The 26,572-nt window shown below is 36.0% G+C and overlaps 2 protein-coding genes across 6 annotated transcripts in view; both read right to left on the bottom strand.

Annotated features, from left to right (window-relative positions):
• The window catches only part of SLC30A6 (solute carrier family 30 member 6), a 44,105-nt gene extending 36,194 nt beyond the window's left edge, over positions 1-7,911 (bottom strand). Inside the window, exons 1-2 of one of the 2 annotated variants that reach the window (XM_086700319.1) lie at positions 7,806-7,911; positions 3,280-3,366 (exon numbers count right to left, since the gene is read on the bottom strand). In XM_086700319.1, coding sequence (XP_086556445.1) covers positions 3,280-3,366; positions 7,806-7,808 — 90 coding nt within the window. In that variant the 5' untranslated portion in view covers positions 7,809-7,911. The remainder of the gene's footprint in view (positions 1-3,279; positions 3,367-7,805) is intronic. The other variant, XM_025927239.2, reaches the window with a different exon arrangement.
• A 7,211-nt stretch (positions 7,912-15,122) lies between these two features.
• SPAST (spastin) overlaps positions 15,123-26,572 on the bottom strand; it is a 53,015-nt gene continuing 41,565 nt past the window's right edge. For all 4 annotated transcript variants that reach the window (XM_086700314.1, XM_086700316.1, XM_086700315.1 and 1 more), the window contains 5 exons: positions 24,339-24,381; positions 23,322-23,401; positions 21,625-21,695; positions 19,675-19,715; positions 15,123-16,536 (listed from right to left, as the gene is read on the bottom strand). In XM_086700314.1, the coding sequence (XP_086556440.1) occupies positions 16,414-16,536; positions 19,675-19,715; positions 21,625-21,695; positions 23,322-23,401; positions 24,339-24,381 (358 nt within the window). In that variant the 3' untranslated portion in view covers positions 15,123-16,413. The remainder of the gene's footprint in view (positions 16,537-19,674; positions 19,716-21,624; positions 21,696-23,321; positions 23,402-24,338; positions 24,382-26,572) is intronic.

The raw sequence follows: 26,572 nt of genomic DNA, 5'->3' as shown, positions 1-26,572 counted from the left end.
TAGTCAGAAAAGACCCCTTTGGTGAGGTAACATGTGACCTGAGATTTTACAGAGGCAAAGGTGCTAAGCATGCAGATATGTGGGAAAGAAAATGGGTATCACGGTGCAAATGCCCTAAGATAGAAGAGTACCTGGCCTAGGATGGCTAGGCAAGAGAGGTGAGAGGGAATCTGGGGCTCCATCGAGTAGTATCTTGTATGCTAGCAAAAGACCTGGGGTTTATTTCATATGAGATGGAGAGTGACTTAGCTTTCATAAAAGATCATCTAGCTTCTCTATTTTGAATGTACTGCATAAGGGCAAAGAGAGAAGTGGGAAGACCATTTGGAACATGACTGCAATAATCCATGTGAGAAATGGTGGCTTTGAAGTTGGTAAGAAAGTGTTAAAAGAGTCAGATTCTGAGTACTATATTAAAGATGGAGCTAGCAAGATTTACTTATAAAATGGATGAGGAACGAGAGAAAGAGAGGTAAGAACAACTCCAGGGTTTCTGGCCTGTGCACCGCAAGAAAAGAGTGGCCATTTAGTGAGGAAGGGACAGAAAATCAAAGTTCAGGTTTGACCATATTAAATTTGAGATGCCTGTTAGATATCCAAGTAGAAATGCTGAAAGGGCCATTATACATAGGAACCTAGAAGTAGGGGAGAAGTTAGAGATTGAGATATATATATGGGGTCATCAGCATATGAAGTCAGTGTCACCTAGATGTAACAAACATAAGCAACAGAGGCTAAAGCTCTAAGAGGTGGGATGCTCTAAAACTTAAAGATCAGAAAGATGACAGGAAAGTGATGAACAACAGCCAAGTAAGTAGAAGGAAAACCAAGAGTGATGTTTCAGTCCAAATGAAAAAAGTGCTTTAAGGAAGTGACCAATTTTTGTCAAATGCTATTTTGAAGGTTAAGTAACATGGGAAATGAGAATGAACATTGATTTTGGCAACACAGAGGTTATTCGTTAAAGCTGTTACAGTGGATTGGTGGGAAGTAGAGCCAGGGAGAAGGGAAAGTGAACAGAGTAAAGACAATTCTTTTAAGTAGTTGTTCTATAAAAGGAAGCAGAGAAATGAGGGAGTAGCTGACAGTGGAAGACATGGCATGTAATAATGATGCAAGAAGGAACAATGATGCAAGAGACAGAAGGAACAATCGTAGGAAAGTTGTCTTTGAGTAAGCAACAAGTAGAGGCACTGGCCTTACAAAGAACAGAGTTCGTTTATAGAGACAGGCGCAAAGATAGTGTTGGTGGATGACAGGATGTGGTAGCATTTTCTGATTACTTCTTTTCCTTTAGTGAAACAGGAAGCAAGACCAATAGGTCAGAGTGAGGATGAATAAGGTTTTGGAAGTTTGAGGACAGAAGTGAAAGAAAATGGGTTGAAATAACCATCTAGAAAAATGGAAAAGTGAATGAGCTAAAAAATATAGAATGGGCAGCTCTAATGGCATACTTGACCATGAATTTAAAATCAGACCAGTCACCATGTTTCTCTTAGGCTACATTCAATTGGGTGCAGCCACAGAGTAGGAGGAAAGTAAACTTAATGATGTTAAGGATTTGCAGAAAGTATCAGAGGATGAGAGACAGATGGAAGGAGGGCACAAAGGAGTTTAAGACATATGCATGAAATTGGTAATGATGAACCAAAGAATCTAAACTGGATAAGTAAGCAAATGAGGATAAGAGAAGTAAAAAATAGTGAAAGGATGGCAGTCAATGGATTAGAGATCCTAGTAAGACTGAAGAATTACTGGAATTGGGGTAATACAAGGAGTGAACTGGAAAGACAGATGGTAACTATGAGTGAAATGCTTGAAAATGAGACAACAGGCAGTTTTAGCTATTATAAATGATAATGTCTGTAGTATGATCACAGAAGTGGATAGTTGGAAGGGATGTATGACAAGATTATTTGTGGTAAGGAAGTAAGGAACTGAGAGGTAAGGATCTTCCTTATAAGAAATTACCAAGAACTAAGATAGGAGTAGTAGTAAAAAGAGACGAGCTTGGGTACATCTTGTAAGATTTAAGTTATGATAGAGTTATCTGCACAATGTAGGTGTTCCTAGATCAGTTTTGTTCCTACTACCAATTCTGTGGTGTACTGTATATGGTTCAGGAGTTTCCTGTTTACTTCTGTAATGTGGTTGCTTTCCATAGAACATTATAAAGTTCTACTTATCTGTTTTCAAAAGATCATTCTAAATGGACTAGACACACAAGTAGCAGATGAATTTCCTACCTTTGGCTCTTTAAGTTTAACAACCACAGCAGTATACTATTTGCAAATATTAGAATTATTGAGTTCTGCCTATATTCCAAGGTTTTAGCAAACAGAAGATACAGTGATAACAAACAAAGAACAGAGTCTCTAGTCGAGTATCATAATACATGGCCAATATCACTGGTTTACTTATGTTCCAGTGAAGCTAGGTGTATTTGAAATTCTTCACATATTTATTGCTTATTTTGTACTTTTATTAAAAAGTGGACAAAATAAGATACAGTCACTGTCTTCAGGGAGCTTATAGTATAATTTACACAATAACGAGAACAATGAAAACAAAACTAGGTCTATATTGGTGACCAATATGGGGCTTGAATTCACAACCCTGAGATCAAACCAATTATCTTTTTACTTACAGTATCAAAGCATAAATTATTTTTCTTTCCATACAATAAAAATAAGTAAACATGGCTTCAAACTACACCTATTAGATTTGTAAAAAAAAAAAAAAAAAAAAAAAAAAAAAGGTAAAAAATAAAGTTGAGATGCTGAAAAAAATAAATAAAAGGCAATCACAAAATAATTTATCTTTAACACTCATTAGAATTAGACTAAGAACCTTAACTGAAGCCTAGCTTCCTCCCAAGCAAACAACTGTGTATGAAAATACTATACTTTTACATTAAAAATGTGCTTATTCAGGGGTGCCTGGCTCACTCAGTTGGTAGAGCACGCAACTCTTGATCTTGGGGTTGTGCGTTAGAGCCCCACACTGGGCAGAGAGATTACTTTTAAAAAAAATTGCTTATCCAACATAAAAAAATGAAAACAGTGTGGTGGGGCGCCTGGCTGACTCAGTCAGTAGAGCATGTGATTCTTGATCTCAGGGTTGTTGAGTTCAAATCCCACATTGGGTGTAGAGTTTACTTAAAAACAAAACCAGTGTGGTGGGATCAAGAGTAATTTCTTTGTACCTTAAAAATGATCTTTTTCAATGTCATTATGTTGTCTGTGCAATGATTAAAAATAGAGTTAATAAATAACTTACCCTTCGGTCAGCTGCTACAAGTCTAAATTCCTGTAGTAACTTGCCAAAAAAAGATCTCTGTGGTTTTCTAAAGAGATGAATTGTCCCCTTTAAAATAAACAAAAATAAACAAATCAGCATTTAAGCATGTAATCTTTTTCATATCCTGTGATGCGATATAATAGTAACAACATTTACTGAACACTCAGTATGTGGCAATTATTCTAACCACTTTATAAGTATCTATTTAACTCTCACAACAATCTATGAGCTGGAAACAATTTTTAGTTAATTGTCCAAGGGGACATTGCTAACAACTGACTGAGCAGGAATTCAAACCCAGGCATTTTATTTTTTTTTTTATTTTTATTTTTTTTTTTTTTTTAATTTTTTTTTCAACGTTTTTTAATTTATTTTTGGGACAGAGAGAGACAGAGCATGAACGGGGGAGGGGCAGAGAGAGAGGGAGACACAGAATCGGAAACAGGCTCCAGGCTCCGAGCCATCAGCCCAGAGCCTGACGCGGGGCTCGAACTCACGGACCGCGAGATCGTGACCTGGCTGAAGCCGGACGCTTAACCGACTGCGCCACCCAGGCGCCCCAAACCCAGGCATTTTAGTACCAGACTATACTCTTTTATTTTTAAGTGGATTAGGTAATTTTGAACCAGAAAAGCAAACCATTTGCCAAACAGCTCTGCTGGAAATAAAATATTACATTTACCTAATCAAGAGGTTCTGTCTTAGGCAAAGTATCTAGCATCCTGGCTAGCCTCTGCAGTCCTTGTTAGTTCACAGTATGGGTCCAGTAGAGAAAAGGCATGATGGTGGGGTTAGCAAGAGAAGAAATGTTAACTGGAGACTAGAATTTGTCACTCAAATATAGGAAACCTTAGCATAAAGGAGAGTTTAAGCACATAAGGGAAATTGTTTTATGATTAAAGCAGTATCCAACATCAGCAGGAGAAAATATAAGCTACTCAATACATGGTTTCTTGGAAAAATTAAGTTGGATCCTTACTATATTTCTTACTTTGATTTTTTATTCTGTTAAAGTTAAAACACAAAACTATCGCGTACTTGAAATTTATGGATGTATAATTTCATCACTATCTTGGGAATATAATACCCTATGAAAAATAAAAAGAAAGACAACTTGGGGTGCCTGGGTGGCGCAGTCGGTTAAGCGTCCGGCTTCAGCCAGGTCACGATCTCGCGGTCCAGGAGTTCGAGCCCCGCGTCGGGCTTTGGGCTGATGGCTCAGAGCCTGGAGCCTGTTTCCGATTCTGTGTCTCCCTCTCTCTCTGCCCCTCCCCCGTTCATGCTCTGTCTCTCTCTGTCCCAAAAATAAATAAACGTTGAAAAAAAAATTAATTAAAAAAAAAAAAAAAGACAACTCTGGGAGGAAAGACAAACTGTGGAAAAAATAATTTTTAATTATTATTCCAAAAGCAAAGTATTGTTTCTAGGGATAAAAAAAAAGTCTTTCACAATTTTCAGTGGGTCATGTACAATAATTTGATTGCTAAGTGCCATGTACTTAAATATTTATTTGGATTTTAATTTTAGCAAAATGCTTTCCTAGATGGTAAGGCCATGATCACCATTAACAACCATACTACATTTCTACCTCATTACCACTGGCTGCTTTGACTTAAACACTTAAACTCCACAGAAAGCAGTGGAACTGAATGTTAACAGATTTAAAGTGAGGAAAACTCAGATTCAACTCAAGCACAGGTATGATTTCCCCACAGTTAGCATCTGGGAACATCTCAGTAGTTATATAAAAAAAAGATATAACCCATCCTTCAAAACTCAGACATGTCATTAGTTACATTAGGTTGAGACTCAGAAGAGGCAAAAAATAAGGTTGAGCCACTAGAAATCTGGCATAAAAAAACAGAATGTTGATAATCGTTGAGGCCAAGTGATGGCTACACGGGGGCCCATTATACTCTACTTTCCTATGTTTGAAAATTTCCATAATAAAAAAAATTTTAAGTGAAACAGACTTTAAAATATAAAAATAAAGCATTAGAACAAAGTGTTACTGATTTTGCTATCCGAATAAAGACCAGTGTGTGTGTAACTCTAAGGCTTTGCTAAGCTACTTCAGGTGAAAAGGAACAATATGCTACTTTCATTTGAAATGCTAATGAATGTTAATGTTAATGAATATACCCTATTCTTAATGAGTTATATGTCAGTTATTTTGTCCCAAAAATAAATTCTGCTTAATGCTGTTATCTTCTACCTTCATCCCACTTTAAATTATTTAAGTTACTTTAACTTAAGTTTTAGGTTGAGACAATAAGGTTTTTAAAAGGCAGAGGGCCATTTCTGATGCCATTCTGATATTAGCTAAAAGAGGTAAGAACCCACGAAAATCCTAAATTCATGTCACTTTTTCCAAAATTACATTGGCTGTCCACTGCTATCAAGATAAACTCCTAATTTTACAATCTGAAATTCAATGCTTTCAATGACCTAGCCTCAGTTTCTTTCCAGCTTTACCTCTTGCTTCAGGTAGGAAATCAACTCAAACTAAACTGGTGTACCCCTGTCTCATAATGGTTAACACTCTAGAATGAAAAGGCCAGACTTGTCTAACCCAAGCTCTAACAGCCCTGTAATACCTGGCAAGTTACTTGACCTCTGTTTCCTCATTCAAAGGAGAGTAATGAAAAGTAGATTCAGAGAGATGGAGTAAGGCACAAAGCACCGTTTCATGGGTGACTTTCTATATGAAGCCTTCCTAGATTATTCCAAACGATACTGTTTTTTATGCCACTTGCTTTGTAATGAACCAGAGGATAGCTTTCATCTTGTCATGTTGCACTGAAGTTAATTTTTTGGTAACTTCACTAATGACAAGGGCTATTATTTCCTTTACATTTTCTAAGCTAGCACTGTGCTTTGCATATAATACCTTAAATGCTACTATTTTCCTGTATTACTAATGTTTCAAGCATAAAAATTTAGTGCCATAGATATTTATTTGGTGTTTTATAAAACAGGTTTATATTGAAAAACCTCTTCTGGGCCAGGAACTGTTACAAGGCTCTGGGAATACCAGAGTGAATACAGAGGTCCTGCTCTCAAAGAGCTTACAGTTTAGGAAGTGAGAAACACACCTGAATACACAATTTTAACAGTCTGTTAAGGGCCAGATGTTATTGGTAATTAGCACCAAGTTATCATGGGACCATGAAGGAGGTGCCTAACAGAATCTGGAGACAGGGCAGAAAGGCTCATGAGAGACTAAAGGACATGTAAGGATTACACTAATAATAATGAGTAGTGAGAAATCAATGATTTCCGCAGAAGAGCATGCACAAGTTAGGTGCAAAGGCCTAATCCTTAGAGCATGATCTGCAAGCTGTTCACTGTGACCGGAAAATGAATATAAGTATATGCAAAAAGAGGCTATAAAAAAGCTTGACAACAGGTTGGTATGCCGTGGCAAACAGGACTTTATCTTGAGGATTATGCGGCGTGGTGAATGGAAGGATTTTAATCAAGTGAGCAAGGGAGTAGCATGGTCAAATTTTATAAACTTAATTCTGGCTACACAGTGGTGAGTATTTTGAAGAAAGGAGCTCGAAGGCTATTTGGTTAGATCCCCAAAAGTAAACTTTTACCCACTTTCTGTGTGTAAAAGAGGGATTACAGAAAATTTGCAGAAAAAAAATAAGTACAAATAAAACATTTTATCGACCATACCCATTCAAGGAAAAAGACTTAGAGTAACAATGGCTTAGGCACACTGAAACGTGGTCCTTTTCTCCTCCGTAGTCTATCAGTAAGAAATCCATGAATTTTTTAGATAAAATGGTGCATACCTCTTTTGACGCTAAAGTTACAATCAATATATCTTTTGATAAAATTCGGAGAGCCATACACTTGATTTCTAAAGGCATAACGAGACTAATTTCTCTTACAAAACCCCTTTAGATTAAACATCACATCCCCCAAACCATAAGGTATACTGGAATCTACAAACGCCGGGGAAAAGTGCACCAAAGACGTTTTACCAACACCTGGACTTTCTCCAGTCACTGGCCTTTTGAAAGCTGCATCAGGCACTCCATAAAGCCAGGTTGCACAGTGGGGCGTCAGTCTCAATACCCTATTCATATTAAGGCCAATAGTGTTGTCACTGATACAAGCCTCACTAAATAGGGTCGCTGTTGCTGGGGACTTGTGTTCACATCTTTTGCTGGGGTAGTCGCTGACGCCAGTGGAGACTTATTTCTATAGCAAGTAAATCTCGGCAGGGGAAAGTCAAACTTGCTAAGAATTGGAAACTCGGCCTCGAGCAGGGCTGGGATCCCGAGCGTCTAAGGAACGGGGTGAGGGAGCGAAGGGGGATCAGAACTCTAGGGGGAATGCTTCGGACGTCAGCCGCTTCTCCCCGGACGCCGGAGGACAACTTCGAGGACCCCCTCCTCTGGGCAGCTGAGGCATGTCAAGGCCGCTTCAGGTTGAGAAAGGATAAGAGGAATCACCTACAACAGAAGCCCTCACACCCCCAGCCAACTCACCATGATAAGGAGCAGCACAGCTCCCGCCGGAAGACGACCTGGGAGCTAGTTTTTCCCTAGAGCGGAAGGGGTGGGGTATCAGAGGCCGATTGGCTGAGAGAGACGCGGGGGCGGAAGTGCGTGCATGGACCTCTTGTTCCCGCCCCCTCCTGGATTGCCCCTGAGTTCTATAGAGGTGAAGGTAGAGGCTAGAGTGACCCTACCGAGGCTTAGGTGGAGTAGAGAGCTAAAGTCAAGGAGACTGGCATTTATTTCTAATGCTGGCAAATTTTCACTTAGTGCTGAACATTTTTATGTTACGTGATTTAATTTTTTTGCAATACCTTGTGAAATAAATAGTATTCCCATTTGAGGAAGCCGGAAGAGCAAGAAGCTTGCCCAGAGGCGTACATCTGGGTCTCTGTAGTAGTTGAAGTTGAACTCAGACTAATTACAGAATATCGTGTTCTATTTCCTAAAACACTAAATTGACATACAATTAATTTTATTACGGAAGTAATATTATAGAATACAGGAAATAAAATAGTTTGATAACGATTGAGTATCCAGCACATAAGTATCAGGAAATAGTCTTATGAAAATTATATACTAGTAAGAAGACACAAAACAAGTAGGGAGAAAACAATGTTTAATATATTGATAGTGTCATGTAAAAATAGAGTTATGAGGTGAGGTGGGGTAGAGCCTGAGTCCTACAATTGCTTGGGTATCTGACTCTTGATCTCATCTCAGGTCTTGATCTCCAGGTCATGGGTTCAGCCCTGGTTGAGCCGGCTTGAAACAAGGAAATTAAGAGTCATGCTACGAAGTGTGATTGAGTAGCTCATTTATAGTAGTCAGAGAAAGGAAATAAAATTTGACTTCTGAAAGACAAAAGCCTTTCTGCGAAGATTATTCAAGGCAGGATAAAGAAGCCGTGTGCCTAAGTCAAAAACAAGCAGGAGTGTTTCAAGAACTGAAAGAAGACAGAATGTCTGGAGCTTTGTGCTTGAGGGGAAGAAATGAAGAGATCTAAATGGTAAATGGGTCAGATGAAGCAGGAATTTCTAATTTAGGGGTAAGGGGATTGTTGTTTTTTGCTTAAACAGGAAGCTGGTGGAGGGTTTTAACAAGGGAGTGACCTTTATACTGTGATATGGAGACTGGACTGGAGGTGGATGATAAGAGCAAACATTTACTAAGCACTTAATGTGGTAGGCACCATTCTAAGCGTTTAACATGTATTAGCTCATTTAATCCTCATAACAGCCATTTGATACAGATACTATTTTAATCCCTGCTTGGAAAATTGTGTGCCAAGGTCACACACTTACTAACAAAGCTGGAATTCTGTAGGATACAACTTAGTTCTAAGCCTTACCTGTTTCTCTGTGCTAACTACTCCTGGACAAGATTAGAAGCAGGAAGACAGGTTAGGACATTATTGCTTCATTTACACAGAGCAAATCATTGATTTTTGAAGTTTCTTTACAGTCTTTTTAAAAACAAAATTGGAATCAAACAGTACATATTGTACTGTTTTGTGTAAGGATGTATTCTGACTTTTCTTTCTCTTGTATCTTAATTTTTCCAGAATTTTGTATTACTGGCCTTAAAAAATTCAATCATAGGCATGTGCCTTAACGTACATAATTCCTCAGTGATGAGTATAACAGGGTGTAAATGTAGCATAAAGAAATCTCTCAAGCTATTTTAAAAAAGAAGATATACTACAGGGAATTGGGTATAAAATCATAGGAAAGAACTATACAGGAGATCAACAATGAAACAGAAGACTTGAGCAATACTATATACCTATTAGACCTAATATATCTCTAGAATACACCATCCAGTAACAGCAGAATACACATTCTTCTCAGGTGCATCTGAAGCATTTTCCAGGATAGTACATATGTTAGGTCATAAAACATTTTTCAAAAAATTTAAAAGGATTAAAATAGAAAATATGTTCTCCAGACATACTGGAATGAAATTAAAAATCCAAAACTACAGGAAATTTGGGATTTTCACATCTTGTGGAAATTTAAAAAACATAGTCTTTAAGTCAGTAGGTCAAAGAAAAAATCTCAAGAGAACTTTGAAAACACACTGACCTGAATGAAAATGAAAATTCAACATACAAAATGTACTGGATATAGCAAAAGCTGTAGGTGGAAATTTATAGCTATAAATGCCTATATTTTAAAAAGAGGTAAGATCTCAAATCAATAAACTAACTTTCCATCATAGTAAGTGCAAACCAAAGCAAACAAAAGGAAGTAACCAATAAAGCTTGGAGAGGAAATACATAAGTAGAGAATAGAAAAATAAAAAACTAAACAAAACCAAAAATTGGTTCTTTGAAAAGATCAATGAAATTGGCATAGCTTTACCTAGACTGACCAAGAAAAGGAGAAGACTCAAATTAATAAAAATCAGGAAAGAAAGAAGACATTTTACTATTGGTTTTGCAGAAATAAAGAGGATAATAAGGGAATATTATAAACAATTGTGTATGCCAACAAATTAGATAACCTAGATGAAATGGACTAATTTCTATAAAGACACAAATGTATGAAACAGACTCAAGAAAAAATAGAAAATTCAATTAGACATTTAACAAAATATTGAATTTATAATTAAAGAAAACTTTACACAAAGAAAAGCTCAGGCAAAGATGGTTTTACTGGTGAATTCTACCAAATATTTAAAGAATTAGCACCAACCATTCACAAACTCTTCCCCCAAAATAAGAGGGAACACTCTCCAGTTCCTTCTACAAAGCCAGAGTTACCCTTGATACCCGAACTAGACAAAGACAAGAAAACTACAGACCAACATTCTGTGTGAATATGGATGCAAAAAACCTCAACAAAATAGCAAAATGAATCCACCAACATATAAAATGAATCATATACCAGGAATGAGTGGGAATTATCACAGGAATGAAAAGTTGGTTCAACATATGAAAATCAGTGTGATATGCCATAATAATAAAGGACAGATAATCACATGATCATCTCAATAGATGCAGAAAAAGCATTTGACAAATCCAACACCCCTACTTGGAAAAACACTCAACAAAGTAGGAAACACAGAAACGGGTTATTTGAGTAACTAGTCCTTTTAGTTTGGAGGTATACTATTTTGTAATTAGACCTAGATCTTTGTATAAAATGTCATCAGGCTTTTTATTTTGAAAATATTTTTGCTGTTAACCTTATTCTCCTTCCAGCTCTTTTGCTATTATCTGTATTATAAAGTCTCGTTGCATGTGTTTTGTTCACATATTATTTAATGTATAAGGGACTGTTCCAAAGGAAACAGATGTGGACTATAAACCTGCTAAACCTTCAATTCAATCCTAGCCAGTTCTAAGACCTAACAATTGGAAGTTCCATTAGACTGGCAATCGTTGAAAAAGTGACTTGTCAAATTGTGCCTTGGTTATCCTGGGCCTCCGTGAGGACATTCCCTGTCTTGTCCATGTATCATTTTGGTTAGTCTATATTCTGGGGTCAATGATGGTTTGAATGTAGTATCATTTCCTCTCCTTGGCTGCTTATAAAATAGTTTTGCTTTTTTTATTTTTTGCAATCTGATGTATCCAGATATGATCTTTGTTGTATTTATTCTTCTTGGGGTTCACTGAACTTTTGGTATCTGTAAGTTGATGTCTTTCAAGAAATCGAGGGCAACTTTAGGTATGACTGCTTCAAATGTTTCTTTTGCCCCATTCTCTTCCTCTCCTCTACTTTTCAGTCCTCAAACCAGAGGTAAATTAGACTGATATTTTCCCCTACTCCTGAAACCAATATTACACTATATGTTAAATAACTAGAATTTAAATAAAAATATGTAAAACAAAAATGACATATGAATTAAAAATAAAGTAAAACAAAAAGATTGATATTGTCCCACAGGTATCAAACCTTTGCTATTTCTTTTTTTTCTTCCTCTGTGCTTCAATTTGTAATTATATTGACTTGTCTTCTGGGGGTCTTCCTTCTGCTGTGTCCAGTTTACTCTGAAGCCCATCCAGTGAAATTTATTTCAGATACTATAGATTTCATTTCAGATTTTTACTTTTCATTACCAGACTTTCCATTTGGTTTTTAACTTCTATTTCTCCATTGAAAATCCTAATCTGTTCATCCATCTCTTTTCCCTATTCTTTAAGAAGTATTAAAACTGTTTTAAAATAACTGTGTTAATTCCAACCTGTGGGTCATCTCTGCATTTGCTTCTACATATTTTATATTGATTATGGATTTTTTTCTTTGTATGATTAATTTTTTATTGTGTACTGGACTTTGTGGATATGTTGTGAGGACTTTGGATTTTATTTTCTTCTAAATGTGTTTTCTTCTGGCTAGCTGTTAAATTACCAATGGATAATCTTGATGCTGTGAAAGCTTTATTTTAAACTTTGTTACAGTGAGTTTATCCTTTTGCCCATAGTCCTAACAAAAGTATGGCCCTTAGGTCTAGGATGCTGTGCTTTCTCCTTATTATGGTCCTTTTTGGATTTCAATGGGAAACCCAAAATACTTACTAAACGTCTCTTAGTGGAAATTTCGAACTTTGTATTCCCCTGGCAGCTACTTCTTCTCTACAGTTCGTTAGACTTCAACTATTGCTTTCTGCTAGGTTTGACTATTATACTGCACAGGTACAATTTTGGAGTTCACTAAGGATTTGAAAGAAATTTGTAGGCATATTCTAGGGCTTATAGTTCTGAAATTCTCTTCCAAGATTTCTCTCCTAATTTCCAGCTGTTCTACAAGCCCCAAATGTCCCCTCAGCCCAGAAAGACTATTACATTCTACTTGAAGTCTATTTCTAAGCACAGTGCACAAACTGGAAATTGCCCTTGGGGCAAAAGCTAGTTAATGTGGATCTCTTCTAGTACATGATTTTGTGCAATTTCTGGCTATTTCTGCTTGCTCTCTAGAGTCTTCTAATTATTGCTTTTTATATTCAGTTTATAATTATTGGCAAGAGTTAGTCCAATACAAGCTACTGCTAGACTGCAACCTCTGAAACCTCACATTTCAAATAAACAAGTTAAAGGCAAAATAAAATTTATCATTTATTTCCACTCCATTAGGATAAAAACCCACTTTATGCAGCTGAACCTAATTCCTTTTTTTTTCTGAAGAAAAATACAAAAGACCAAATTAAAATTTGAAGCATTTCAAGGAAAATCCTTTGACTTAAGGGTCAAAAACCAACCTGTAAAAGGCTCATTCTACCAAAAGAATTCATTTTTTGGGGCACCTGGGTGGCTCAGTCGGTTAAGCGGCCAACTTCGGCTCAGGTCATGATCTCACGGTCCGAGAGTTCGAGCCCCGCGTCAGGCTCTGTGCTGACTGCTCAGAGCCTGGAACCTGCTTCAGATTCTGTGTCTCCCTCTCTCTGACCCTCCCCCGTTCATGCTCTGTCTCTCTGTCTCAAAAATAAACGTTAAAAAAATTTTTTTTTAAAGAATTCATTTTTGTACAAAATATAAAGAATTCTAGCCTATAAACAAAGACTGCTGCATATTTACTTACATTGAAATGCTGGTAGCTGCTTTTCCTCCACTTCTTCCCAAGCACAAAGCACAGTCAGAAATCTAATAACCTCAGTGGGTAGACTGACTTAGAATACACTTTTACCTGGGTTGCCTGGCTGGCTCAGTCAGTTGGGCGTCTGACTTTGGCTCAGCTTAGATCATGATCTTGCAGTTTGTGGGTGTGAGCCCTGCATTGGGCTCTGTGCTGACAGCCCAGAGCCTAGAGCCTGTTTCAGATTCTGGGTCTCCCTTGCTCTCTGCCCCTCCCCCACTTGCACTCTGTCTCTCAAAAATAAATAAAAACATTAAAAAAAATAAAAAAGAATAAGCTTTTACCCTTAAGTTATCTGGAAAGACAGTACTGCTTTTTCCCCTAGCTCAAAGTCCTGTACATCAGTAAATTTTAATGTAGTTTATAAAACTCTGCCATGTTAACCTGAGCACACCAAAGCTAAATGTTTTTTTTTTTAATTTTTTTTTTCAACGTTTATTTTATTTTTGGGACAGAGAGAGACAGAGCATGAACGGGGGAGGGGCAGAGAGAGAGGGAGACACAGAATCGGAAACAGGCTCCAGGCTCTGAGCCATCAGCCCAGAGCCTGACGCGGGGCTGGAACTCACGGACCGCGAGATCGTGACCTGGCTGATGTCGGGCGCTTAACCGACTGCGCCACCCAGGCGCCCCCCAAGCTAAATGTTTTAAAGCATTACCTTTCATGACGTTAATATGACACAGAGCTCAATGCAGAACCCAAAAGGTCACAATCTAATATTAATTCAGAAAGTCTCGACAACTTCTATCTTTATCGAAAATGACCAGACCGATCCCTTACACCTCCTATTAGATCATTATCTTATTTTCATGATCCTTCTATGAAAAAAAAAAAACAAAACAAAACGCTTAAAATAAAACTTGGTCATAGTAAGTCATAGAAAGTAGGTCTCTAGCTCTAAGCTCAACTTCAGACTTTAGTCAGGGAAGTAAAATAATTTCTATACTGTATGGTTATTCATACAATAATATAATTCTTAGTGTTTATGACAATATTAACTTGTCTACCTTTTAATATTTGAAATCTTTGTTACATAAAAATTATTCCAATAAAAATGGTGAGCTACATTAAATTACTGCAGGTAGAATCATGATAATTTTAAGGATTATATTTTAAAAGCTGGGCTTGAAGCACACAGATCTTTAATATGACTGAACAGTTATTCACATGAATAATGGTAATCCTTTATTTAAATGAAAATACAAAGTGAAATTTTATGAGCTTTACTGAAAATGTCTTAACTTTGGATATTCCCAATTCTTGTCATCAGGTATGTATATTGCATCATCTTTTATTATCAAGATTTTATAATTGATGCTTTAATGTTTGAGACCTTAAAAAGATAGAACATATGACTGAAAACAGGCATGGTTCTGGCTTAAAAAAATTTTTTTTTTCTATTTATCCCAAGCCTCACTTCTGTTACCTAGGGAGTTCTAAGGTCATGATTAGAAGAGACATTTAAATTACAGCTACAAATAGCATATTATCTTAAGAAATGATACATCTTCTATATTTACATAAATCCTTGACAGGAACAAGAGGAAATTTAAGAAGAATGTATGTTTTCATTATAAAATTCTTATCTAGCCAGGGCAAGTTTTTAACGTATTCTTTCAAAACCAAAGGTGTTTCTCCTAAATGAAAAAATCTTTACTACTATAAAATTATTCTTTCCACCCATGACATCTTACATAAAAGCACGAAAGAAAATTTCTGTAAACAAACTTTTAACCAGTAAACTAAGGGCAAATATCCATTTGCCTTTATTACAGTATTTAAAAAGCCATGATATGAGTCACTACTTCCTACAATGACAGTTTTATAATAAAATCCAGGCATACTTATACAAACAAGAAACGGAATTACTGTACATTTTTGGGGGAACAAAAGGCAGATTAACAGACTAACTTTTTAGTTAACAAAGTGAGCACAAGAAACCTATAAAATGTACGCAATGTATAAAAATTCAGTAATTTTTAAAGTTTCATTGAAGGGATTAATCATTATTAGGAATAAAAGATGGTAGATCCACTGGCTTATAATTATCCTGTAAACAGTAAGAAAGCAATGAGCAATAAATTAGAAACGTCTTAGCTCTCAGTACTTCCCTTCTCTCACACAGGAACCACTTTTACGGCAGTTAAAATTGGCCTTCTTAAATATTAGAATAAATCTAGCAGAAAATAAACTCCATTAGGAATAAATTAACAGTCTACAATAGATTTCTGACAAATATATTAGAAAAAAATACTGCAGGTCACACGAGGATTGATCTACACGTTGTATGACAGAGTGACTCAAACCTTCTAACCTTCTCCTTTTCTATTTTACTAGATTTGCTTTGTTGCTATCAACAAATGGCTTTCTAAATTGGCAGCAAGGTAACAGAAAGGTGAAAATGCAATTGTATCCTGACTGTAGATTGATGGAAAAAAAAAAAAAACAAAACCTTCAAAACACTTTTTCCTTTTACTGTTACATAGGAAGAAGTTTCATTTGGCACACTGGATTTGTAAAGAGGGAAGAAAAAAAAAGTAACTTAGAGTGTTTGGTATTCTAATCTGTAGTAAAGACAACAGCAGGAAAGGAAAATAGAAAAATTACTATTTTAAGAAAAGACATCAGAAGACAAACAACCAAAGGCGCTTGTGTCTTCTACCATTCACTGTCTCTGGAATACTTTCATCTGCAACACAATATACAAATTATTATTTACATTATGATTATATTGGTAAAGAAGACCAGAATCAGTTTTTGTTGTGCTCTAACTTACAGTGCCCATTGGGATAACTAGCAACATAGGCAAGAAGGCCTTCAACAAAATACTCCATTTGCATTGAATATTTTATTTAAATTTGTTGTATGGTTCATCTGCTGGGGTGCACAAGTAATTGTAAGACTCTGAAAAGTCCTGTAAACTTAGGCTGAGTTTCTGTAGCTGATAACTATTCGACGAAGATGGTGTGTTACTCTCTTCGAAAGCAAAAACGTTCTGCAGGCTTATGAAGGTCTTTCCTTAAACAGTGGTATCGCCAAAGTCCTTGTTCCAACGTATGTATGCTTCTAAGGTTTGAGGGCTCACGCTGCGTTTTATCTTTTTCAAGGATTCAGTGAAGTCAGATAATCGAATATTTCTCATCTAGATTTTAAAAAAACACATGACGATACAAATGATGAATACGCACACAGTAGTTAACCCAAAGATGGACTGAAGTAATGATGCTATTGCTTATTAATGTTATAAATCTATATAAATATATTCTTAGAAAATCACGCCAATCATGTTATTTTACCTATTATAGGGTAGGCAAGTTTGCTATGTAAGAAATCTTACAAAAATGCTATACTAACATATGTGTTTAGCTTCTTAGGCATTAACATTTTAAATCATAGTATCTTCCCATTATAAAAAGAGAAAACACTCATTATACAAAATGTGACAAAATATAAACAGGCAGAAAAAAGAATCACAATCCCACCCTTCAGAATTCTCAAGTTTCACTCACTAGCTAAATTCATGCTATGTTTATTGAAAAGGGAAAGAGGGTTTTTACAAGAAGCACATGAGACTTTAAGACAATATTGCTTTTTACATTTCTTGTCTCATTTTCTAACCTTTTTAATGGGCTATGAGAATGTAGACCAAAACAATGCTGAGTTAACATGTATCTGTATCTACTGAGAGATTTTTAAAACCCAAAAGGAGCTTGGCATGAAACGACCCATTTTTAAAAATTGTCAGTAGTATATACATGTGTATTTTTCCCAAAAAGAAGTTAAAGGAGAACCTGAGACAAAATGTCAACTGGATGTTTATATATATTCTTTTTATGACTCTTATAAAACCCAACCTAAATACTTCACGCACGCTCTGATATCTTGATGTGCACAGATGAGAAAATCACCCACATTTGTAACTTGTAGCCTAATCTTAGTCAAAAAGTAAAAGGATATATTGTTACCATATAATCACTATATGAGCCCTACATGTTTTCTTATTTAGCTATAAAACACACACTGACTCTTCCTAAAGGCCAAAGTGCGGAAGGATGATAAATGTATTACCTATGATATTCCTGAATAAAATTTATTATAGAAATTAAGGTTTTAAAGGTTTTGACGAAATTCTAATTGAACTGTGAAGTATGGTGTACATATACATATGGAATTTATATATGATATTTTGAAGTTAGTAAGAGACACATGTATACAACAGGAAAAAGCAAATGGTAGCTAATTTGAGAAAGAGAAAAATAAATAGCAAAGATGTCTTAACAAAATAATGAAATAATAAAGTTAAGCTGGATACAAACTGTGCGCTTTAAAAACAAAGTATATTATACCCTGAATTTATAACCCCAAATTTTTAGCATTAACTTTTAAAAACACAGAAATCCAATACAATTATTTGTTTCTATTCTTATAAACTATAAAAGTCAAATGGAGTTCATCTCACCTAAATGTGTGTATACAAACCAGTACCTGACAATACAGTTAGTTATTAAAGTTGTACTAAATAAAATTCTAGTATACTTAGGGCACCTGGGTGGCTCAGTCAGTTAAGTGTCCGACTCTTGATTTTGGCTCAGGTCATGATCTCCCAGTTTGTGAAATCAAGCCCCGTGTGGGGCTCTACACTGACAGTGCAAAGCCTGGCTGGGATTCTCTCTCTCCCCCTCTCTCTCTGACCCTCCCCACTCATGTTCACTCACATGTGTGCCCTCTCTCTCTCAAAATAAATGAGTAAACTTTAAAAAAAAAAAACTTAAAAAATTACAAAATTCTAGTATACAATTTTAAAAACCAAATTACTTGTTTTCCTCTCATCTCATAAATGTGACTGATAAAATAGATTTCCTTAATTTCTATATCAAAATGCCATTATTAAGTATTTATGTATTTTTAAATCTATGGACACTTACATATGGATACATAGTATCCACACATTACACACAACTAAGTCTCCGTATGGATACTGTGAATACTAGGATACTATGTAAGTGCCAGTCTGCTTTAAGCATGCTATATATATTAACTCGTAAGTCTGGAACTAACAGCTAAAAGTCTACCAAATAATTAATACTAAAACCATCAGATTAAAAATAAACTGGATAAAACATACAGAACCAAAACTTATAACAAGGTCACAAAAGGTACCGTAATGTTATTTCTTGTAATTCATTCAGTAGTTTCATATTTAATTTTAGTGTTCCTAACATTTAGTTTAAAATAAGGTTCATATGGGGCGCCTGGGTGGCTCAGTTGGTTAGGTGTCCAACTTCGGCTCAGGTGTGATCTCACCATTGGTGGGTTCGAGCCCAGCCTTGGATTCTGGGCTGACAGCTCAGAGCCCGGAGCCTGCTTCAGATTCTGCGTCTCCCTCTCTCTCTGACCCTCCCCCACTCGCACTCTGTGTCTCTCTCTCAAAAATGAATAAACATTAAAAAGATTTTTACATAAGGTTCATATATATTTTTAAAATAGTGGATAAAGTTATATTTTTAAGTATGGGATTAAAATTCAAGTAGATATTATGCTGTAATACTGGAATAAATGTACTCCATCAGAACGAATTCATGGTATTTTAAAAATACGTGTATTTTCAGGCTCTTGCCATTGGAATAGTCTAATTCAACACCAGTACTAATAAAAAACAATGTAGTATGGGGGTGCCTGGGTGGGTCAGTTGGTTAAGCGTCAGACTTCGGCTCAGGTGGGTTCGAGCCCCACGATGGGATCTGTGCTGACAGCTCAGAGTCTGGAGCCTGCTTCGGATTCTGTGTCTCCCTCCCTCTCTGACCCTCCCCCACTAGCACTCTGTGTCTCTCTCTCTCTCAGAAATAAACATTAAAAAAAAAAAAAAAAAAAAGAAATGCGTTAGCATCTCATAAGAGGGCCTATCACACTAAGAAACTGTAATGAATCACATTACATTGGTATTGTTTTTATAAGGAGGAAAACAAACACTGAAAAACTAATAGAATATGAAGGGATTAACTTGTTACAAAGAGTAAAATCCTCAAGTTTTCTATGATTTTCTTCTGTTTAGTAGTTACATAACATGATTTGATAGAAAATGACTTAATGACTATGTACAATATTTTTTGTCCATTACCAAAGAACATTGTAAGAGACTGTAATTTGATATGCCTCTAGATTTTGAAATGAAACAAAGAACTTTTTCTAGCTTCTAACCAAATCACAGACAAAAATCCAGACAAAAGAGAAGTCTTACAATATAGAGAACCAGAGCAAAGAAAATTATAGAACAGTATACCTCACTGGCAGACATATTCTTTACTTGTTCTGGTTTCAGTTCTGTAAAATATAAGACAGCCACTTTAAAAAAAAGGTCTGTAAGTTTAAATTGCTGAAAAGCAAAACCAAGTAAAATGATCTAAAAGTACATGTTTGATATAAATTATTTGTATTAAAAGGAAGACACAAAATATTAAGCACAATTTATAAATGCTTAGAATAACATTCCTTCTTAGGAGTAACTGGGAGGCATTCAATTTCTTTGCATATTGCCTAGGAGTCATAAATTTTACCAATTTGAGATTGAACTTAAAAATTCAACTTGTTTACAAAGGCTTTAGGTTATTTTTTTTAAAGCCAACAGCTTTTGTCTGCTTCAGAATTAATAGCTAAAACATTCTGGAAAAAATACAAATGGTTTATATATTAGCTACTGTTTTGAGTCCACTATCTGAACAAGATTTTGTACTGCTGGCAGTAAGAGTTTGACTAGAGTGCTTTGCCAGAATCTCAAAATATATTCTCAAGGTTATACTTATTTTGCTCCAAAGCAGCAATTCCGAGTCAGTACGCTGTCTCACTGCAGGAGATGTGTTCTAGAAGCTGCATGTTCCATGTTCTATTTTATTACCACAGCCAGCAATCTGAGTGCATAGTTAAGAGCATCACCCATCCACTTCCCATGCCGCCTGTGGAAAAGCAGCTGAGAATATCTAGTCTAAAGTGGTATCAGAATGGTATTTCAGAATCAACAAATAGGAATCAACACAAAGCAATTCCTCAAAAGATAACAAATAATAATACAAGTAAAAACTTCTCTTACACACTTTAATTTCAAGTGATAATCAGATTACTCAAGTTGAAAAAAGCCCAAAACCAGAAAAGAACATTTTCCCTTTATTTTTTTTTGCTTGCTTAAAAATGTTTTCTTTTCCTTTGGGTTTTCTGCTGGCTACCTACTATCAAGAAGTGAAACATATGACAGATGGTAATTTATAATGGTGAGCACTCCTTAACGTACAGAGCTGTCTAATCACTATGTTGTACACCTGAAACGAATATAATCTTGTATATTAACTATATTTCAATAAAAAATTTTTTAATTAAAAAAAAAAACAACTGAAACCTGTTGTTTATAATAGGGGTCATGGTCTACTGACCCATGGACTGTCTTTGCATGGTCTGTGAGCTGAGAATGGTTTCACATTTTTGTTTTTTTATAAAAACAAACAAAAAACAAAAAGAATATGCAATGGAGAGCCTATGTGGTCCCACAAGCCTAAAATATTTATCAGGCCCTTCACTGAAAAGTTTGTGAACACTCAGTCTAGAAACTACTTCATACCGGGGCACCAAGGTGGCTCAGTGGTTAAGTGTCTTGACTTCGGCTTGGGTCACGATCTCCCAGTTCATGAGTTCAAGTCCTACATTGAGCTCTGGGCTGACAGCTCGGCGCTCAGAGCCTGCTCTGGATTCTGTATCTCCCTCTCTCTCTCTGCCCCTCCCCCGCCTTGTGCTGCCTCCCTCTCTCTTGCTCTCTCTCTCAAGAATAAACATTAAAGGGGCGCCTGGGTGGCGCAGTTGGTTAAGCGTCCGACTTCAGCCAGGTCACGATCTCGCGGTCTGTGAGTTCGAGCCCCGCGTCAGGCTCTGGGCTGATGGCTCGGAGCCTGGAGCCTGTTTCCGATTCTGTGTCTCCCTCTCTCTCTGCCCCTCCCCCATTCATGCTGTGTCTCTCTCTGTCCCAAAAATAAATGTTGAAAAAAAAAATTTAAAAAAAAAAAAAAGAATAAACATTAAAAAAAAATTAAAAAGAACAAACAAGAAAAAGAAACTACTTCATATCAAGTTTTCCAGCAGCTTCAATGCTTTCCTACTACTACTTAAAAAACACCTCTCAATAGGGCTTCCTAAACTTCGAAAGTGGTCTAATAAATAGGTCTAAATGTCTCAAGCTCTGTACACATACCTCGGATAGGACCCAGTGCTGCATCTTTTGCCAAAGCTGTTAGATCACTTCCTGAATATCCATCGGTCATTCTGAGAATGGGAAGGAAGAAAGAGCAAATGATTCTCATCTTTGCAGATTTAAAATCCTCCATGTAGAAAGAGTGTAAAATCTAGTTTGCCTCTGTCATCAAGCAGACAGCTACACACTTTGATTTTAAGGGCACAGAAAGGCCCACTTGCTGAAAACAAAGAAAACCATCTATGGCAGGCAAGGCTCCTTAGAATGAATGTCTCAAATTTTCATCATAAGAATCATTTCTTTACATTAAGGCATATTATATGTCCAGGAAGCTCCATTAGATTATAAATACATCCCCTGGAAAGGTAACAGCCATAAGCCATTGCTGGCCAACTGATACATAACCATTAATTATTGCTCTGTAAGTAAGTTAATGAAATGAATGTTTCTTTACCTTGACAAAGAACACTGCCAGTCAAGGTAGATTCCTTTTCTTTTTTTTAACTAAGAATATATATTTTTTAATTTTTCAAGTAAGCTCTGCACCTAACATGGGGCCTGAACTCACATCCCTGAGATAAAAAGTTGCATGCTCTACTGATTGAGCCAGCCAGGTGTCCAAGGTACATTTCTTTAAATATAGGACAGACAAGGTAAAGGACGGGTCTGGGGTAGAAGACATTGGCAAAAAGAGGCACACCTGAATGGGATGCCACAGTGGAGAGTCCTGGGCAGCCAAGAGATTATCAAAGGGAACTAAGAACTAGGGAGGGCAAAGGGGAAGAAGAAAATAAAACACGAAAAGAAAGCATTTACTTATCACGTACTATGTTAAATAACTATAGAGATCAAACATTATTAGCTGAATTCTTTACTGGAACAACAAAGAAGAACTTCACTATTTCCAAGTATTGAATTTATTCTTTCTTCATAGGTTATCTGGGACTCAGAGTATCTACTAAAATTACCAGCTATTCACATACTTCTTGAATATTTAAATTACTTTGTGAGATTTTTCAGAGACTGAAATTCAACAAGTGCACCTCCCATATTCAGTTTCTACTTAAGTACACCACTTAGAAGATGTAAAAGTTAAAAAAATTATGTGTAATATAAAGAACAAATTTATATGAGAATATTTGTGCTGGTGTGGGCAGAGATAAGTGTCTTAAAAATTTTTAAACTGGGGCGCCTGGGTGGCGCAGTCGGTTGAGCGTCTGACTTCAGCCAGGTCACGATCTCGCGATCCATGGGTTCGAGCCCCGCGTCGGGCTCTGGGCTGATGGCTCGGAGCCTGGAGCCTGTTTCCGATTCTGTGTCTCCCTCTCTCTCTCTGCCCCTCCCCTGTTCACGCTCTGTCTCTCTCTGTCCCAAAAATAAATAAACGTTGAAAAAAAAAATTAAAAAAAAAATTTTTAAACTATTTTAATACCACTTATAAGTTTTAATAAATTTATAAAAAGCATGTACTACTATCAAATATTTAGGTCATGTCTTGTAGAGGATCTAGAAATTTAAATTTATATACCATATCTAACAATGAGAGATAAGAAAAAACAAAGGAAGCAGAGGATGAGACGAGCAGTTTTCTGAAAAATAAATTACTCATTTCACACTTGAGTTTACTTTAAACAAAAAAGAAAAAGACTTCTTTATAAAAGAAAAAACTTTAAGATAGACCAAATCAAATTACTCACCTAGCAAGTTGTGCTAGTTCTTTTTGGGTCAATGGGCTTCCTTGTTTACATAATAGATTTTTAAGTAAAAGTAGTCGTGTCTAAAAAGAAATATTAAAGAATTATCAGTCTCAAGAATTAGCTTAATGAAATATCCAAAAACTAGATTCAAATCCTGACCCTCATTTACGAGCTGAATGATCACACACAAATCACTCTAGTTCTTAGAGCCTCGCTCATGTCTGTTAATTGGAGTTAAAATGACCATTTTTTGAGAGCTCTTAAGAGACTTAAAGATAATCCAAATAAAGCACTAAGGAATTAGCTGCTGCTACTATCAAGGATGTTAAGGTCTGAGCTAGACAACCACAATTTTTAAAAAAAACACTTTTCTCGAGGTATGAATTCATATAACACTAATCTCACCATTTTAAGTGTAACATTCAGTGACTTTTAATAAATATATAGTTTTGCAACCATATCATACTCCACTTTTAGAACATTTCTAACACCCCAAAAAGTTCAATCACACCTATTTACACTTAGTTCCCACTCCCACCCACAGCCTCTGCAAACCAGTTTCCTTTGTTTCTAGAAATTTGCCTTTTTTGGATATTTCATATAAATGGAATATGATAGGTTATCTTTTACATCTGGTATCTTTCACTTAGTATGTTTTTGAGGTTTTTCCATATTACAGCATGTGTTAAGTATCTCAATCCTTTCATTGCTAAACAGTATTCCATTAAATGCATATACCATATTTGTTTATCCATTGTCTAATTGATGAACGTTTTAGACTCCTTACAGTTCTTGGCTATTATTTATAATGCTGCTATAAAAATTCTTATATGTGTCTTTGTGTAGACATGTTTTCATGGAATTATAGGGTCTTATGGTAAGTTTACATTTATCTTTTTAAGAAATTGCCAAACTGATTTCCAATCTGGCTGTACCAATAACTGGAAGATCAATATTGTCAAGATGGTAGTCCTTGTTTCCATGTTAAAAAAAAAAAATTCAGACATAGATACATACCTCCTCGTTTGGCAAAGACACATATACCCGTTTGATGAAACGCCTAAAAAAAAGGATTCAAACAACTTCAGAAACATAGATTTGAATTTACAGGTAACTCCACTCAAGCAGCAAATGACAATAAAAAAGTTTTTTTTTTTTTAATGTTTATTTATTTTTGAGACAGAGACAGAATGCGACTGGGGGAGGGGCAGCGAGGCAGAGAGGCACAGAATCTGAAGCAGGCTCCAGGCTCTGAGCTGTCAGTACAGAGCCCGACGCTAAACTCATGAGCTGTGAGATCATGACCCGAGCCGAAGTCAGACACTCAACCAACTGAGCCACCCAGGCGCCCCAACAATAAAAAAGTTTTAAGTGTTATACTCAAGGTATCTGAATGCATTTTAGTAGTCATTAAAGTGAAGAGTTATTTTGAGTTACTTTTTTTTTTTAAGACTTTATTTTTACATAATCTCTACACCCAATGTGGGGCTTGAACTCATAACCCCAAGATAAAGAGGCACACGACTAAGCCAGCCAGGTGCCCCTTGAGTTACTCTTTAAAACTCTCTAGATAATGTTTAAAATTCCTTAATTCACTATTGTCAAGTTCTCATATGTTTTTAATACAAACATATGAGAGCTATTAAAACAAAAAATCTGATATGAGGAGAATAGAGAGATCTCCACTGTCTTCTTGAAAGGGAAAACAATTAAAATCAACAAGGACCACAGAAACAGATATGCAAACTTCACTATCAACAAACTCAGGTAACATTTACACAACTAGAGTGTATGAAGAAGGGCTGCCTAGGGCAGTGAAAATTATACCGACGAAGGAGGGTACACATAGCATCTGTTGCTGGAGGTTCCAGACACGGCTATCAGAGCACAGAGTTTTCCAAAGGAAACAGAGCACACTCAGGAGGAATAAAGCCAACCTCCCCATATTTAAACAAGCATGTGAAGAACGGCTCTGCATATCATGTGAAACCTAGTCAGGCAGAAGCAGGGGAACTGCAAGGCAGGTGAGGCTGAACGAAGAAACTCAAAGACACATCATCTTTGTAAGAAAACATCAATCAGTCTGGCAAGATCACAAACTGTCTTGCGTGGACTAATCTTCATCAGGTACGGTTTGATTGTGACTCAGGGAGACTGCCTGATAGTCCAGTCTACTCATACGACAACTCAAGATACTTGCTCGGTAGCTCTTCTCCTAGAGTATCACTCCAAAACTAGATTTGCCAAGAAAACTCCCCTTTATTCAAATAAAAATAGTAATCAAACAGGCAAAAGCACATGGCTATTCTTTTAAGTGCTAAAAAAAAAAAGAGGGAAAAGGTTACAATAAATATAGAGAACATACACAAAAAGATTTTGCCATAGAGCAAATTAAATTTGTGACCAAGTAACTTTCTGTGAAATAAAATTATTTAATGAAAAAAAAAAAAAGTTTTTTACAAAACAAGAGCTCAATGAGATATAAGTGTCTCAAGGCAATGACACACAAAAGCTCAAGGAAATAAGACAATAGAAGATGAAAAATGGGATTGCAGAGATCCGGAAAGCAACGAAAGCAAAGAAGAAAACCACCAAAGACACAGAGGTTACAATGGTAGCACAAAGAAGATCAGACACAAACTAAGTAGGAAATAAGGACAACAAACAAGAAGACAAACAAAAAAAGACATTAGAGTTAAAAAGGACTAGAAAGGAAATTAAAGATAAGGAAGACAAAAAGAGGCAACATAATGCATAAATTGTGTGAAAGAAAAAAAAACAGAATAATGAATCAGGAAAAACAATTAAAGGTAGTATTCAAAATAACTTTCCTAAAACAAAAGAGATTCCTAACTCTCAATTTAAACAAACACCAAATCCCAGAAAAAACAAACACAGATCGACATCTTTTTCAAATAACTAGATTTCAATAGTTAAAAATTATATCCAATAAAGAGAAAAAAATCAAGTTAATCCATAAATGTGAATAAAAAGCAGGCTGGCTTCAGACTTCTACACTGCAACATTTAATCCTAGAAACAATGGAGCAATGTAATAAATTCGTCAGGCCAAGAAAGGGAGGCCCAAGAATTTTATGCTGAGTCAAACCATCCTTCTAGTGGGAAGGGAATAAATTTGTTCAATCATACAAGAACACAGAACATAATTTCCATGAATCCTGCTTTTATTGGCTTTTCATGAAGCCAACTAAAAGAAAAGTAAGAATCAATTCTGGTGTTTTAAGATAATTT

The sequence above is a fragment of the Puma concolor genome, chromosome A3, assembly GCF_028749965.1.
Source record: "Puma concolor isolate L17-30 chromosome A3, mPumCon1.1.hap2, whole genome shotgun sequence".
Classification (NCBI taxonomy): domain Eukaryota; kingdom Metazoa; phylum Chordata; class Mammalia; order Carnivora; family Felidae; genus Puma; species Puma concolor.
This window is presented reverse-complemented; position numbering and strand designations above follow the sequence as displayed.